At 39.2% G+C, this 14,894-nt stretch overlaps 1 protein-coding gene across 19 annotated transcripts in view; it reads right to left on the reverse strand.

Moving 5' to 3' along the window:
* The window catches only part of KCNT2 (potassium sodium-activated channel subfamily T member 2), a 339,487-nt gene that overhangs the window by 81,914 nt on the left and 242,679 nt on the right, over positions 1 to 14,894 (reverse strand). For all 19 annotated transcript variants that reach the window (XR_002341192.1, XR_002341191.1, XM_021081854.1 and 16 more), the window contains 3 exons: positions 7,989 to 8,138; positions 6,117 to 6,346; positions 2,394 to 2,607 (listed from right to left, as the gene is read on the reverse strand). Coding sequence is in view for 17 of the 19 variants with exons in the window: in XM_021081854.1 (XP_020937513.1) it covers positions 2,394 to 2,607; positions 6,117 to 6,346; positions 7,989 to 8,138 (594 nt within the window). In the remaining 2 variants the exon portion in view is untranslated. The remainder of the gene's footprint in view (positions 1 to 2,393; positions 2,608 to 6,116; positions 6,347 to 7,988; positions 8,139 to 14,894) is intronic.

Consider the following 14,894-nt stretch of genomic DNA (forward strand, 5'->3'; position numbering starts at 1 on the left):
GTTCCTCTACTTTGATCATTTAGATCAGGAACTCTTCATGCTGCAGTTATAGCTGATAAGGAGGTAGTTTAGAACGTGGGCCCAATCCGGCCCATCAACTGGTTTTGGGAATTAAAACAGCTTTGTATTTTAAGTGGTTGGGAAGAGAAGTCAAAACTAGAAGACTATTTCATTTCACGTGAAAACGGTAAGAACTCTAAACGCCAGTGTCCACAAGTGAAGCTCTGTCAGAACAGTCATGATCTGTCATCTTACGGATTGTCTTTGGGGGCTTCTGCGCTTCAGAAACAGAGTTGAGTCACTGCAGCAAAGATCACATGGTCCATAAACCCTAAACTATTTACGAGCTGGTTCTTTCCAGAAAAAGCTTGCCAACCCCCAGGAAAAGATTTAGATAGATTTTAGAAAACAGTCATGTTCATCCTTATAAAACATATTTAAAGCAAAATGCATTATTATGACTCAGTCCATCAGTATTAATTAATCATAGACCCATAACCAGAAAAAAAGAGTAAATGACTGAGTAAATTATTCCATTAAACCCACATGAAAACCAGAGCTTTTGCTGGGATCATGCTGAAACAGTACCGAAGATATTCGGTTTGTTTGCTGACTTTATAAAAATAGTCACCTGCATATTATGACTATAATTTTCAAAATGAAACTATCCAAAAGTAACAGCATACATTCAGATTAAGAGATAAAAGAAAATTTGGTGGAGGCAAGTTCTTTCATCCATTACGACAGCTATTTCTTGACAAAATTTACCCTCCAAACTAAGACATTTCAAACCTAATTAGAACCATTTTCCAGACATCATTAGCTAGCATGGCAAAACGGAGAACACGAGCAAATTTAGAAGTTGATAATCTCCGCTATCACCTCAATGTCTTTTTCATTCTTCTAGAAATAAAGAAAAATCCACCTCTCAATTTTCTCATAGCATATATAAAAAAGGAATTTCTACCACAACACACAAACACCATTTCTAGAAATACACTGGTGGCCAAACAGCTCCCTGTTCCCATCAAATATTTCATAAGCATATTTGAGTATTATTAATTTCACAGAGAGTGGAATTAACTTCTGTGGGTATGTCTAAGTTTCTCATGATAAATGTTTGCTAGTAGGGAGGGTTAAAAGAAGGCTTCTTCTAAGTTTCAATTATGTTTCAGTTCATCTTAGTTTGAGTCAACATTAGTGTGATGCCTATTATATGAAAAATACTGGGAGACGTGTTTGAAAGATGCTACCATTGCTACTCTTACTAGCACTAGATTTAACAGTAATTACTCCTCAGTGAATGCTTACTCACTGAAGAGTAACTGATACTCTCTGAATGCACAGAGCATTGTCCTAAACTCACTTTCCCATCATCTCAAGCAATCCTCACATGAACACTATGAGCAGCGATTATACCCTGCTTGCAGACAAAGCATTGTGGGACAGACAGGTGCTTTTAATCAAAGGCACTTGCACATCACCAGTATAAGGTGGAAGTGCCACGGGCAATACATTCCTTCCGACTCCACGGTCAAGGCTGTGGACCACTGCGCTTTCCTCAAGAAAGGTCAACATAGGAGTTTCCGTCCTGGCTCAGCAGAAATGAATCTGACTAATAACCATGAGGACACACATTCGATCCCTGGCCTTGCTCAGTGGATTAAGGATCCAATGTTGCCGTGAGCTGTGGTTTAGCTCACAGATGTGGCTCAGATCTGGCATTGTTGTGGCTGTGGTGTAGGCCAGCAGCTGCAGCTCTGATTCAACCCCTAGGCTGGGAACTTTCACAGCCCTAAAAAAAGAAAAAAAAGAAATGACAGCATAATATAGGAATAAGACAACTACATAAACTCTACTGGAGGCTAAAATGTGATTCAGAGCTTGCTCGTTGATACTATTTATTATGGAATGTTCGTAAAGAGAACTAGTCCTTCACTGATTCATTGATTCAAAATATTATTGAAGTATCCAGAATAAAAATGATTGCTGAATGCTGAGATTAGCAAAGGAGCTTAATGGAGGAAGCTGTATTACCTGTCACTGGATAACTGACTAAACCAGTACACAGGTGAAAAAGTAAATTAAAGTGACCATGTAATTTCATAAGACCATATCATTATGAAAAGACAGTTTCTGTCATGGAAGCGCTCATTTACCTATTTTTGCTTTAAGGATAGAGGATAATACAGAGAAAAATGAGGCTAAATGAGATAAATATCTGTTGAAGCCAGAAATCTGAGGGCTTAGAATACTTGATCGTCAAGAGAGAGAGTGGCTAATAGGAAGGGTGTTTTGGTAGCAGAGTGTAGGATTAATTCTAGGAGGTCCAGAAGGGAAGAACATGAGTTCTTTGGGGCAAGCAGAAATCCCGGGAAATCTTACAAACATACTCCAAGTTTGAGGACACTTCTTCATCTGGTGTAGTTTCATCTTCTGATTGATCACTTAGGAGATCACATGTTTGAATGGATGACGTATCTGCAACCTCTAAAACGGGAGCAATACTAGGTCTTCGGATTTCTTTGCTTCCTTCTGTAGGAAGAGACAGGGTAGGACCACTTGCTGATCTACAGCTTGTGTCTTGCAAGTCTATGGCCACAGTACCTAGAACAATGAAACAACGAAAATCCATCAAGGCATTTGCCACCTAGAGGATGCAACAACCATTTGCTGATCCAAGTGAAATGAAATACAGCCAGTACAACCAGGAAATACACTGCATAGAGTTTATCCTTTAATCTCAAAGGTTATTTATTTCTTTGTAATATGGGCATTTTTACCCATACGGAAAAATGCCCCATCTTTGTACAAAAGTGTATTTGCTACAACTAGCCCCTGTAGAATGAAACATGATTTGTGAAATCCTGAAACACACAGAAATTTAAGTTAAAAAAAATACCTTGTTTAAATTTATATTTATGTAACATGAGCAGGGCGTTCCCATTGTGGCTCAGTAGGAATGGACCCAACTAGTATCCATGAAAATGTAGGTTCGAACCTGGCTTCTCTCAGTAGGTTAAGGATCCAGCATTGCCTTAAGCTGTGGCTGTGGCTGTGGCCGTGGCTTTGGCTGGCAACTGTAGCTCTGATTTGACGCCTAGCCTGGGAACTCCCAAATACTGCAGGTGTGGCCCTAAAATACTCAGGGTGCTCGAGGAATAATAAACAGAAGAAACAAATTCCTTTGAGATTTTTTCATTAAAACTTAAAAATCAATGTAATCATCAATTTATGGGAAGTTGACGTTTCCCCCTTTCTGCAGAAAAAGATACAGTGTAACTGATGGTGGCCACCACTTCAAATCACTCACTTCATTTATGTACTTACTGATAGCATCCTTCTAAAAGCCCTTCGTCTTTATTTTGTCTCGTTTTTGAAGCACCTATTACCTGTGAGGGGCATTCAGGAATATGACGAGGACAGCTACACCCCAGAAAAGGATGTGGTGACCAGCGCTCAGCAATGCCCACATGTGAGCAAAGATAAAGCTGGTTGGTATACACTGGAACAGTTTTTTTAGCACCATTTATAAGGATTAATTTATAATTCAATCTATCTTAGGAAGATGAGGATCATAGAGAAAATGAGATTAAATTTTCCATTTTAATCAGAGTGGATCACAAATTCGATTTATAAAAATAAAGCCCATGTGGTATCATTTACATCCTAATATGAACTGTAATCCACGTTTATGACACATCCTCCGCAAGCAGACAGCACTGTTTGATTTAGAGAGAAAAGAGAAGTTCTTGCAGAAGTCGTTCCACTCCCTAGTGAACATGAGCGCTCCACCCAGGGTGTCTACCCTTATTTCTGTTTGGGAGGAAAGAGACATGTCTCGTTGTTTACGTAAAGCTGACCTCTACTCTTGTTTGAGGGATTAAATCCCTACCTGATTCCTAAGGAACCCTGTTCTCTGAATCCACCCCTTCCCGGATGTATCTGACCCCGTATCACCTCTAATTACCTGTCATTTTCCTGCATATCACAGGGAGATGTGTTACTTCGGGAGAATTCTGCCAACACTGGTGTTTGGCAGCAAGCTAAGCAGGCGGGAAGTGATCATGAGAAAGTCAGAATGTGGCAGGGAAACACTATTTAAAAAGCAGTTACCATTTCGGAAACACCTTCGTCCGTGAGCCTTTTCCTCCCCTAAGGAAAACTGACTCTTTCCTGGCATCTTTCCCTAGGATTCTAAAGAGATGGCTCTGTTTTGGGGGTGCAGAAAATAGCCTCAATGTTGTCACTGCCTCTTTCAGACCATTTTCCTTTAATCTCCTGTAATACACAGCTTTATATCATTCATCTTCAGAGTCTATTACCCGCCACCTGCCATGGTTTTGGTTGTTCACCCATCCTGGGTCACTCCACTTAGTTCTTTTTTCTTTCTATTTTTTTGGCCACACACATGGCATGTGGAAGTTCCTAGGTCAGGGACTGAACCCAAGCCACAGCAGTGACCTGAGCTGCTGCAGTGATAATGCTGCATCCTTAACCCACTGCACAAGGGAACTCCAGTTCTTTTTTCCTTTATTTTTTTTTAAGTTTTGTTTTTCACTGCTTTTTTATTTTTATTTTTATTTTTTTTTGGCTGCCACAAGGTATATGGAGTTTCCAGGTCAGGGATCAGATCCAAGCCACAGCTATGGCAACACCAGATCCCTAACCCACTCTGCCAGGCCTGGGATCCAGCCTGAGTCCCAGGGCTCCAGAGTCGCCACCAATCCTGTTGCGCCACAGCGGGAACTCTCAGTTCTTTCTTCTTAAATTGAAGTTCAGTTGACTTATGACATTTTATCTTTATTTTTATTGAAGTATAGTTGAATTAGAACATTGTATTAGTTTCAGGTGTGCAACATGGTGGTTCAGTATTTTTGTAGATCATGCTTCATATAAACTATTGGCTGTGTTTCTTGTGCTATACATTTCTTGTATCTTGCAATCTGCACCTCTTAATTCCCTCACATACCTCCCCCCCCACACACTGATAACCATTAGTTTGTTGTCTGCATCTGTGAGTCTGCTTCTGTCCTGTTACACAGTCTCCTTATTTCTTAACGATGCTGGTCAGTTTCTCCAACACTATGTACGTTTGTTTGCTAGGACTGTCCCGGAAACGCTTTCCAACGGTACTCCACCAACAGAGTGGTTACACAGCAACTGAACCTCTGAGCACAGATTCAGAGCAAAGGAACGCCCAGGATGCACAGAGCAGGCATTGCAGCGTTTTAAGAAGAACGTGGCAACTCCGTCACAGGCTGTGAAGACGACCACTGGGTTTCGTGACAAAGAGGAGAGGGTGGCCTGGCCAGCGCAGTTCCAGTGATATAATGATTGCAGATTTCAGACTGAACTGGTAGAGAAGTGAGGGAAATTAAGATTTCAAGCCAGTGACTGAGGACATCACTTCAGAGGAATTTATCTGTGAAGATGGTCCAGAAGCATGTGTGTGTGTGTGTGTGTGTGTGTGTGTTAGAGAGAGACAGAGGGAGGGAGGAACCAGTGATTTTTGAGAAAAGATGAAGTTAGGTAATGCGGATGAATTAAAGAATAAAGTCCCTAACGAGGTAATGGAGATGGGTCCATTACATAAATGATGAGCCATATTAAAATATTAGAAGCTGGAAAAAAAAAAAAAAGAACACATTTTCCTTGTGATAGAAACTAAATGCATGTAGGTTTGTAGGTGATTTGGTGGCAAAATGTAGAGGAAATTCTTATTTGTCTAAATCTTTTTTAAAAAATTACTGTGTCATAGAATCTAAACTCAATGGTGAGAATGAGAAAACAATAGGAGAGTTGTGGAAAAAAATAGAGATTTGAAATAGCTGCTATTGATAACTGAATATAAAACTTACAAAGAAATATACAAATACAGTTGCTTATATTCAAGTCAGATATATGAACTAATTATTACAGCTTTTAAATTAGCTTCATTTCTCACCCAGAGATTAGAAATTTTGTTCTGTATCCTGTTATTTAGTTAAGCCAAGTATATAATATATACAAGTATGTTTTAAATTTACTTTGAAATTATAATAAAAATTAAAGTATATTTATTATTGTTTTTAAGGAAAGAAACTAATGGTATTTTCAAATTTATTTGTACTTACCCATGCTGGCAATAATGCTATGTACAGGTAATCTAGAAGGTCCATGATAAAACGACCTTGATACATTGTTTTTTTTCTGCTGGTCTTGGTTTTTAAATGCTGAATTCTCCTCTTTGGTAATATTGATATAGAAACAAATATCTGTAGCGTTCATGATGCATCGAGGACCTGGATTCAGCAAAATGTTTTTATTGTCCTCCCGCCTGATGCCGATCAAGCAGACACCAAACCTTCATTTAAAAAGAAAATAAAACAGTTTAAGAATTAAAACTCAGCAAAGGTCTTACGTTTTTGTTTGTTTTTTTTTTTTTTTTTTAAGTTTCTATATGTAAGAAAATAAGCCAACTTATATAAGGCAAAGGAAAGTTAAAACCTCAGATAGAAACATTTTAAAGCCTGATAGGATCCTAAAAGTTCCAGGCTCTTGTTTTCATAGGAAAAGAAACTATATCCTTAGTGTGTTGAGAAATCAATTTAGTTGATTACGACTATATATTTTTAACAAAGAAGATGAGTATAAAAGACAATAGAAAAATCAGAGTGCATATCATTTAGTAAGGGTAATAACTTTTGCTAAATTTTGTGTGTGTGTACTGGGTCTTACCATTAAATCTCTATCTTAATCTGGCCAAAAAAGACAAAAACAGTATTTTGTACTTTAGCTAAAAAAAAATCTGAAAGCCATTGGCCTAAGAGAGAGGAAGAAACTTGCTAAAGTCACATAAGAAAGAATCAGGGTGCCTAAATTTATTTTTGCTCTGTCTAGAATTTAAAAAAAAATGTTTAGAGAAAATCATTCGTTTAGAATAGATAAGCAGCTTAATTAGGAGAAATAACAACCACTGAATGTAACAGATGTTACTTAAAATTTCTGATATACTTTTTGGATGACACTTCAAACAATATTTTTATTTCAATAGTCTTATAAATAAATCAAACAAAAATATTTTAAATATAATAATACATAAATAGAATCATGTTGAGAATTAAATACTTTAGCTATTATGTGTGTGGAATATACTGATATATTACAAATCTTTAAAAGGTCATGTTAATATTTTCATAATACTAACAATATATTACTTTCATGACAGGCATACTTTTTATTTATTAAGTAAATAATTTCTCTCAAAAAGAAAGAACTTATGTTCTATGTTTGAATTGAAAGTTACTAACATTTACTTTTAACTCATTTTTCTGGCCAAAGAAAGTTTTTAAAATGTCTGGTTTTTGTAAACATCATTCTTACTTTGCTTAAATTTGTTTGTTTGTTTGTTTGTTTGTTTTTTTTTGGTCTTTTTGCTATTTCTTTGGGCCACTCCCGCGGCATATGGAGGTTCCCAGGCTAGGGGTCCAATCGGAGCTGTAGCCCGTGGCCTACGCCAGAGCCACAGCAACGTGGGATCCGAGCCGTGTCTGCAACCTACACCACAGCTCACGGCAACGCCTGATCGTTAACCCACTGAGCAAGGGCAGGGACTGAACCCGCAACCTCATGGTTCCTAGTCGGATTCGTTAACCACTGCACCACAACGGGAACTCCTCTTTGCTTAAATTTTTAATCAATACCTTAAAATTTAGATCTGTAAAGAACATTCACTTTCATGCATTTGTGATTTTTACAGGATTAAAATATATATTTTGAAGATACTAAAATCAATTTTCCTACTAAATTATACTTTATTATCAATAATCTTAACTTGTAGAGAAAGACTCTCCAAAAGGCTAGAATTCAAATGTCTCAAAAATTATGTCAAAAATTCAAGAATACTTGCAACTCACAAATACCAGTAAGGGTTATATTATGGAAAACTGTGTTTAAAATGCATGACTGATTAATATTTTAATTCCACTCTGGAAGCAGACACATACTTTTTGTGTGCATGGAAAGAAGCATATGTGAAGCTCTTTCCTTCATATTCAGCAAAAAATGTGCTTTCTTCCAAAACGATGTGGTAGACTTCATTCCCAGAGCACCTGCCATACATCTTCTGCCACTGCTCTGGCGACTGCTGGCCTTCTCTGCAACAAAAGCATCCACACATACACACACACAGAGAAAAACAGTCAATGTGGTTCAACATTTAGTTGTCATCCCAATCGTGGAGTTTTCCAACTGTAAGAACAGGCAAGCACGGTTCAAAGTAGTAACTGTGCGGTGCTTAAAATGATGTTATCTGCAATACTTACTAAGAGTTGCCATAGGAACTTTCAAACCAACACAGTATAGCCGCTTGAGAGACGGCAAACTCTTCCAAAGTAGAAGGTTTTCACAATCCAGTTAATACAAGCAGGTATCATGATCGTGAACCAATGACATACAACATCTAATCTAAGTAAACACTTGGCTAGAATAACGCCTCCCCTCTAACTAAAATAAGGCTTTTTAGTCTTTGTTTACACCTGTCATGGTGTGCCCAACCTGTATGTAATGCTTCTCTTACAGTCTCAATAATACGCCCCACTTTCCCCACACACACTGATGATACACACTTGGCTTCCGTATGGAACTGACTTTGCTTTGTATTTAAAATTATAAATATATACATCTCAACTTATCAGTTGGATTCTGAAGAAAACATACTCGTAATTTCTGTCCATATTATTGCACTGGCTTTCTTCCACCTGTGTAGCAGTTAGGAAAAGACACTTCTTTGTGATAAAAGTAAGAATTTCCAAAAGAGTTCTCCAGAAGTATTTTTTTTTAAAGATACTTTATCACAGAACTGGCAGTTTCTTTTCTTCTAGAATATTATGTTCAGTGGCCTTGGAACTATACTAACAATTCAAATTATGAAAACTTTTATTGTGAATATACAATAATGATTTTTCCCATTTTGTAAAATAACTTCTATTCATTTTTGCTGAATAAAGTTTATGAATTATATAAGTATAAAATGCACTCTAAAGTGATTAATTTGTAAAAGTCAAAACATTTCATAACAATCCTTGTAGATTCTGAACGGGTGAAAGTAGATAACAACTCATATCTATCACATTTTAACTTCTGAGTTTTTTTCCAAAGGATAATTAGGGACATAAAACATTTATAAATATTTTCAAAGTGTTACTATGTTTTTAAAAAACATATTTTCCAAGTATATTTCACTTGTACTTTGATCCCTCTTAGGGCTGCTTAAGAGTAAAGAGCCTGAGACTTGCAATCTGATTGCCTGATCTGAACCCCAGCTCTGTAATCGTGGGTGAGTTATTTCCCTTCTCTGATACTTTACATCTCTGTGAAAAACAGTATCAGTCTTACTGGGTTAGATACAATGAGATAACACAAGTCAGTCACTTAGCAAATTCTGGGAGCAGAGTAATCCTCAGGAAACGGTGGCTTCCATTATTATTTTGCTTCTATCTTTCTCACTGCTGAATTTTGGAACCAAGTTCAACATGCTTAGGCAAGAATATGAACAAGCTCGCTCTTAAACTCTTTACCCTTTTCTCCTATAATGTTAATTTATTTTTGGAAATAGGAAAAGAAAAGAAAATACATTTGACCATGGACTACCCAGGGCTGTAACTAACTACTACTCTCTGAGAATGATTGTTCGTGACGGAGAAAACATTCCCTTTGGCCAACAGAAAGAAAACTATCTTTGGTATGTACCATATTGCTACTCAGCAAGATAGTATCTGGCAAAGACCGAATCCATTTAAAGAGCTGAAAATGTAAGAGAAAGTGGTAGTAATTCATCAGGGTTTGTTTGGCATCCAAAAGGCAGCATAGGGTCAAATAACTGTCATATAAGGGCACTAAAAGCTGTTCAAGAGGATCATAAATCGAATTCTAGGGGCTGAAATGGAAATAAAATTTGGTAACTCAGAAGGGACCAGAAAAGGAAGGGGTCAGACAAGGACAGTTTGGATAAGTTTCCTTAAATCATTTGCTTGTTCTCATGCTATTTTATATTGGTGCCTTTTACCCAGGCGACACCTCTTTCCGATTTCTCCAAAAACCTTCAATAGGTAGCAAGAACCTCTAAGTTCGTCTAATGGTAACAACACATCTTACTCCCTTCAGCTCATGTTAAGAGCTTGAGAAATGTTGGGAATTAGTACATCCACCTAATGCAAACGGGCATGGTCAGTTCTCACCTGTTAATTCCTACATGAAATACAGATTGAGCACTTGAGATGTGTTGACAAAGGCTCTAGATTTCAAGGCTGTGGCAGCTGACAAAAAGGACAGACATGCTTTCTTTCCTAAAGCCTTCAGTGGAGGAAGACTGACAATGAAGCAAATTATGCTATGTGTTGGCAGTGCTAAGTGTGGGGGGAAGAATAAAGCAGAGAGGGAAATAATTTTTAGCATGCACTGGACAATAAATAGTATCCTGGAGGAAGGTCTTGCTGATAGGATGATACTGAAGGAAAAATCCTGAAGAGAAGGAGTGAGGAGCCCATGTGGGAGAAGACTGTTTCGGGCAGAAGCAGCAGCAAGTGCTTTCCTGCGGCAGGGGAACGCCTGGTATGGCTCAGGTAGAACTAGGCCAGTTTGCCTGGCGTGGGGGGAGGAGAAGTAACTGGCAGGGGGAGAGGTCACCCAGGGAATGGTAAAATCTTACAATGACTTTGACTTTGCTTCGGAGATTTTGCAAAAGATTCCGACTTATATTTTGCAAAAATCCCTCTGGTCACTCTTTTCTGAAGAGACTGGAGAAAAGACAAATGGCCCGTGAGGGGTTTACTGCAATGACTGGGGCAGAAGATGTTGACCTGGACCAGGTGAGGCTCTAGGCATGTTCTGAAGGTGGACCTTAAAGTATTTGCTGATGGAAGAGAAAAATCAAAATTAATGCCTTAGGTACCCATGGCCATCAGAGAGATGAAAATTAAATGAAGAAATAAATAGATAAATAAATATCCATAAAGATAACAGGAAAAATGCAAGTACTAATGCTTACAAAGCATCATGGCGAAATCAAAAATCCCCCCCCAAAACCAAAAAACAGTCCTAACCTATCTCCTTGCCTCCTGTATTGATTGGTGCTACAATAAGAGTGAATTTCAAAATCTCAGATCCCCTCATGACACTCTCCTGCTTAAAATGTTTACAGGGCTTCCTCCTTCCGTTTGAATAAGGTGAACTTTCTGAGCATCATTACAAAGCCCTCCTGGACTACGCCATGCCAGTCCCTCAAATGCCATCTATTATTTCTGACTTCTTTCTCTTGGGAGCTCCAGCCATTGGCAGACTCTAATTTCCCTTGAACAGGAAACTCTGTCTTATCCAGGCCTCTTGCGATGCTGTTCCTTCTACCTTCCAAGCCGTCCTCATTTTTGGACCCACAGCTCAGTCATTACGTCCTCAGCCGTGCAGTGGCATACTTTCTTCAGGATACCATTATAGCTAATTTTTTTTTTTTTTTTGGCTTTTTTGGGATACACCTGAAGCATATGGAGGTTCCCAGGCTAGGGGTTGAATTGGAGCTGCAGCCGCTGGCCTACAGCACAGCCACAGCCATGCCAGATCCAAGCCATGTCTGTGACCTACACCATAGCTCACGGCAACATCGGATCCTTAACCCACTGAGCAAGGCCAGGGGTCGAACCTGTATCCTCACGGATCCTAGTCAGACTCGTTACCACTGAGCCACAACGGGAACTCTCAACACTAAATCTTGTTAATTAATCCTTGATGTCCTGCTTCCCTGAAACAGGCCCCATGAGGAAAAGAATCATGTCTGGTTTGCCGCTCTGTCCGAGACCTGACATCTGTTCTGACAAGGAGTAAGGGCTTAATAAATGTTTGGTTAAATGAACAAAGAAAAATTGAACAATGTTCTTCATGCTCAATTACTACATGTTCTGCTTTCTAATTAGATAATTCCTGTCTCCTTCACCAGCATCATTTTTAGGTTTCACCCATTACTTTCCCTACGATGAATTTGCTATTAGAATTATGGGGGGAAAATCACAGAGCTCCATAATCATAAATGGACACGACATGATTTTAATCTCAGCAGGAGTAAAACCACAAAAGATATTAAGGACAAAAAGCAAAGAATGGAAAGCTAAGTGAAAATTAAGAAAAGCCATTTAATAAATATTTAAACTGTTTATGCTAACCAAAGGAACATTTAGGGAAAAAAGTTGGCTTGTGCATTTACCATTAACCTCAAAGTATACGCCAACCTGTAAAACAGTGTAGCCCGCAGTCTATTTCACATCCTCTTGAGGCTACTCTACCATATCAACTGGTAATTAAATAGTAATAAATTCTTCCTCGACAAGTTTATGGCCACCTTTATTTTCAAAATAATTGCCAGCTCCAACTACTTGTCAAAGTGTGATTAGAAAAAGAAAGAAAATAAGAAGAGGCATATGAAAAGAAAATATCCTACTAAGAAAACCAAGGAAGTACAGAATAAAAGTGTATGCCCAGTACTTGAAAGCATCTTTACCGGCCCTGAATTAAGGGTCATGATGTGAGATCGTGCCTCCGATATCACAGTCAGGAGCGCTTTAGAGAAACTTCAGTGGGCATCCTAGAAGGACAAGAAGCTACGTCTGCCTTTGTCTTCATTTTAAATTCTAAACTGAGGTCTTCATGAGAAAAAAAATATTTGGGAAAGAAAATGGAACACGTAAGGAGGAGTGTTAGAGAATGGTTTATGAGAAAACGGGAAAAAAATGACTGGTGAAATGAATTACAACTTCCACGTCAAATTCTTCAAGACCTTGCCGCCTTCCCCACGCTCTGTCACATCGCCCATTCCTGCCCTATAATCACGTCGTGAGCCGATCCCATTTCCTTTAAATCACGTTTGGTTATTAAGAACCCAGTCCCCTCCAAGCGGAACGTCCAATCCTCCCGCCCAAGTAAATTCTCCCTGGGACGAGGCTGCCCTGAAGGACTGATCATCCAGGGCCCGGCAAAGGCATCCTGTAGAAACAGGTGAAGATGCTTTGTAGGGGTGCAGGTGGGCCTCTGTCTATCATCAATGCGACAAAGGACACTCCCTTCCGCTGCCCCTCATCCCTTTCCCAGTGACACACCCCGAAGTCTCTGGCTTCTTGGGTTTCCTCACCTTGAAGCCAACACCCTTAGATGGGGTAACAGAAGGCTCCAACCTTTTCAGCCATCAGTTGTGCAGCTAGAAACCCGTACATGGGAGGAAAGTTTCTGCTCTCTCTAATTCTTGGTCCCTCCTGTTCAAATAATCACAGAAAACTACACGTGCAGATGCCCAACAAGAGAACGAAATGCAGTTTGCCATTCCCGCAGACTCCCCTCCTGTCTACGAGCAGCAGGTCAGTTTTTGGACTTCAGCTCAGGAGGCTGGGGGAAGGTGCAAAAACGCTGTGCTGCTCTATTTGTCTCTCTCTCATCTTCTCTTTCTATGGAAAGGTGGAGAGATTAGAAAATGGGATACTTGGAGTTCCCGTCGTGGCTCAGTGGTTAACGAATCTGACGAGGAACCACGAGGTTGCGGGTTCGATCCCTGGCCTTGCTCAGTGGGTTGGGGACCCGGCGTTGCCGTGATCTATGGTGTAGGTTGCAGGCGTGGCTCGGATCCTGCATTGCTATGGCTCTGGCAAAGGGCCGGCAGCTACAGCTCCGATTCGACCCCTAGCCTGGGAACATCCATATGCTGCGGGAGCGGCCCTAGAAAAGGCAAAAAGACAAAAAAAAAAAAAAAAAAAAAAAAAGACGAGAAAAAAAAAAAAAAGAAAATGGGATACTTGACCCTTTTTTTCTCCTTTTTTTTTTTTTTCCGGCCACATCCTTGTCACATGGATTCTCAGGCCATGGGTCAAATCTACTGTGGCAATGTCAGATCCTTAACCCACTGTGCCACAGCAGGAACTGCCTCTCCTTGGTTTAAGGTTATAGCCACCAATCCTGGGGCAACATCAAAAGCCCCTCTCACTATGGTAAGTATTGTTTTTCTTCCCCAAACAGTATGTTTGGTCTATTCCATGTATTGTTGCCAAGTTGGAAATATTGTTTGTTCCAGTTAACTTTTCAACGGTGCGTGAGTTCATTTTGACAAGTGAGTTTATTTTTCTTTCAAATGCAAGTTGCACATCCCTAATCCATGACTGCATGATTACACTTTTAAGGCAAATAGGTATTTATTGCCAGAAGGCAAATTAATTCACATAAAGTCTCCTGTGCTTCAACACGCCAAACAATTGGAACAGGACTGTCAGCTGGTAGATGCTTAGGTCTGCTCTTTGCAGATATGTGCTGCATACAGACCTCTGAATGCAGTAAAACAATCTGATAAGGTTTGGGTTTTAAGTTTGCCCACATCAAATTTTCCCAAAAGGAGAAAATAAGAATTTAACTGGAATTTCCTGTTTCAGATGCAGTGTGTTGCACCTTATTACTCTACATCCTCTGCTCCTATTTCAAGGATGTCCTGAATGACCCTGCTCAGTAATGGGATTTGCATTTCTGTTACAAACAGCACAAAACTTTATTGGCCTGACAGCTTCCTGTGTTTATAAAGACTATGAAGACCTACACTTTTGTAAAACTCAGAGTAATAACTTTTAGATGGTAAAATTTGGTTTTTACATTCATATCTTCTTTGCACCTTTAAGGATGCTCTCGAACTAAAAGTGAACTCAAGACAAGTGTGCAGGACATTATGAAACTCTGCCTCCAAGGTTATGCAGTGAATCTTTAGTGGAAATCCATCTCTCCTACAATATCACGTCTGTTACCCTAAACACCTCTGCCTTGCAAGTATCGGAGTTTGTTTTGCTAGTACATTTTTGTTCTCCTCAGTCCTAAATATTGTACTTAAACATACAATA

The sequence above is a fragment of the Sus scrofa genome, unplaced genomic scaffold, assembly GCF_000003025.6.
Source record: "Sus scrofa isolate TJ Tabasco breed Duroc unplaced genomic scaffold, Sscrofa11.1 Contig2471, whole genome shotgun sequence".
In the NCBI taxonomy this organism is placed as follows: domain Eukaryota; kingdom Metazoa; phylum Chordata; class Mammalia; order Artiodactyla; family Suidae; genus Sus; species Sus scrofa.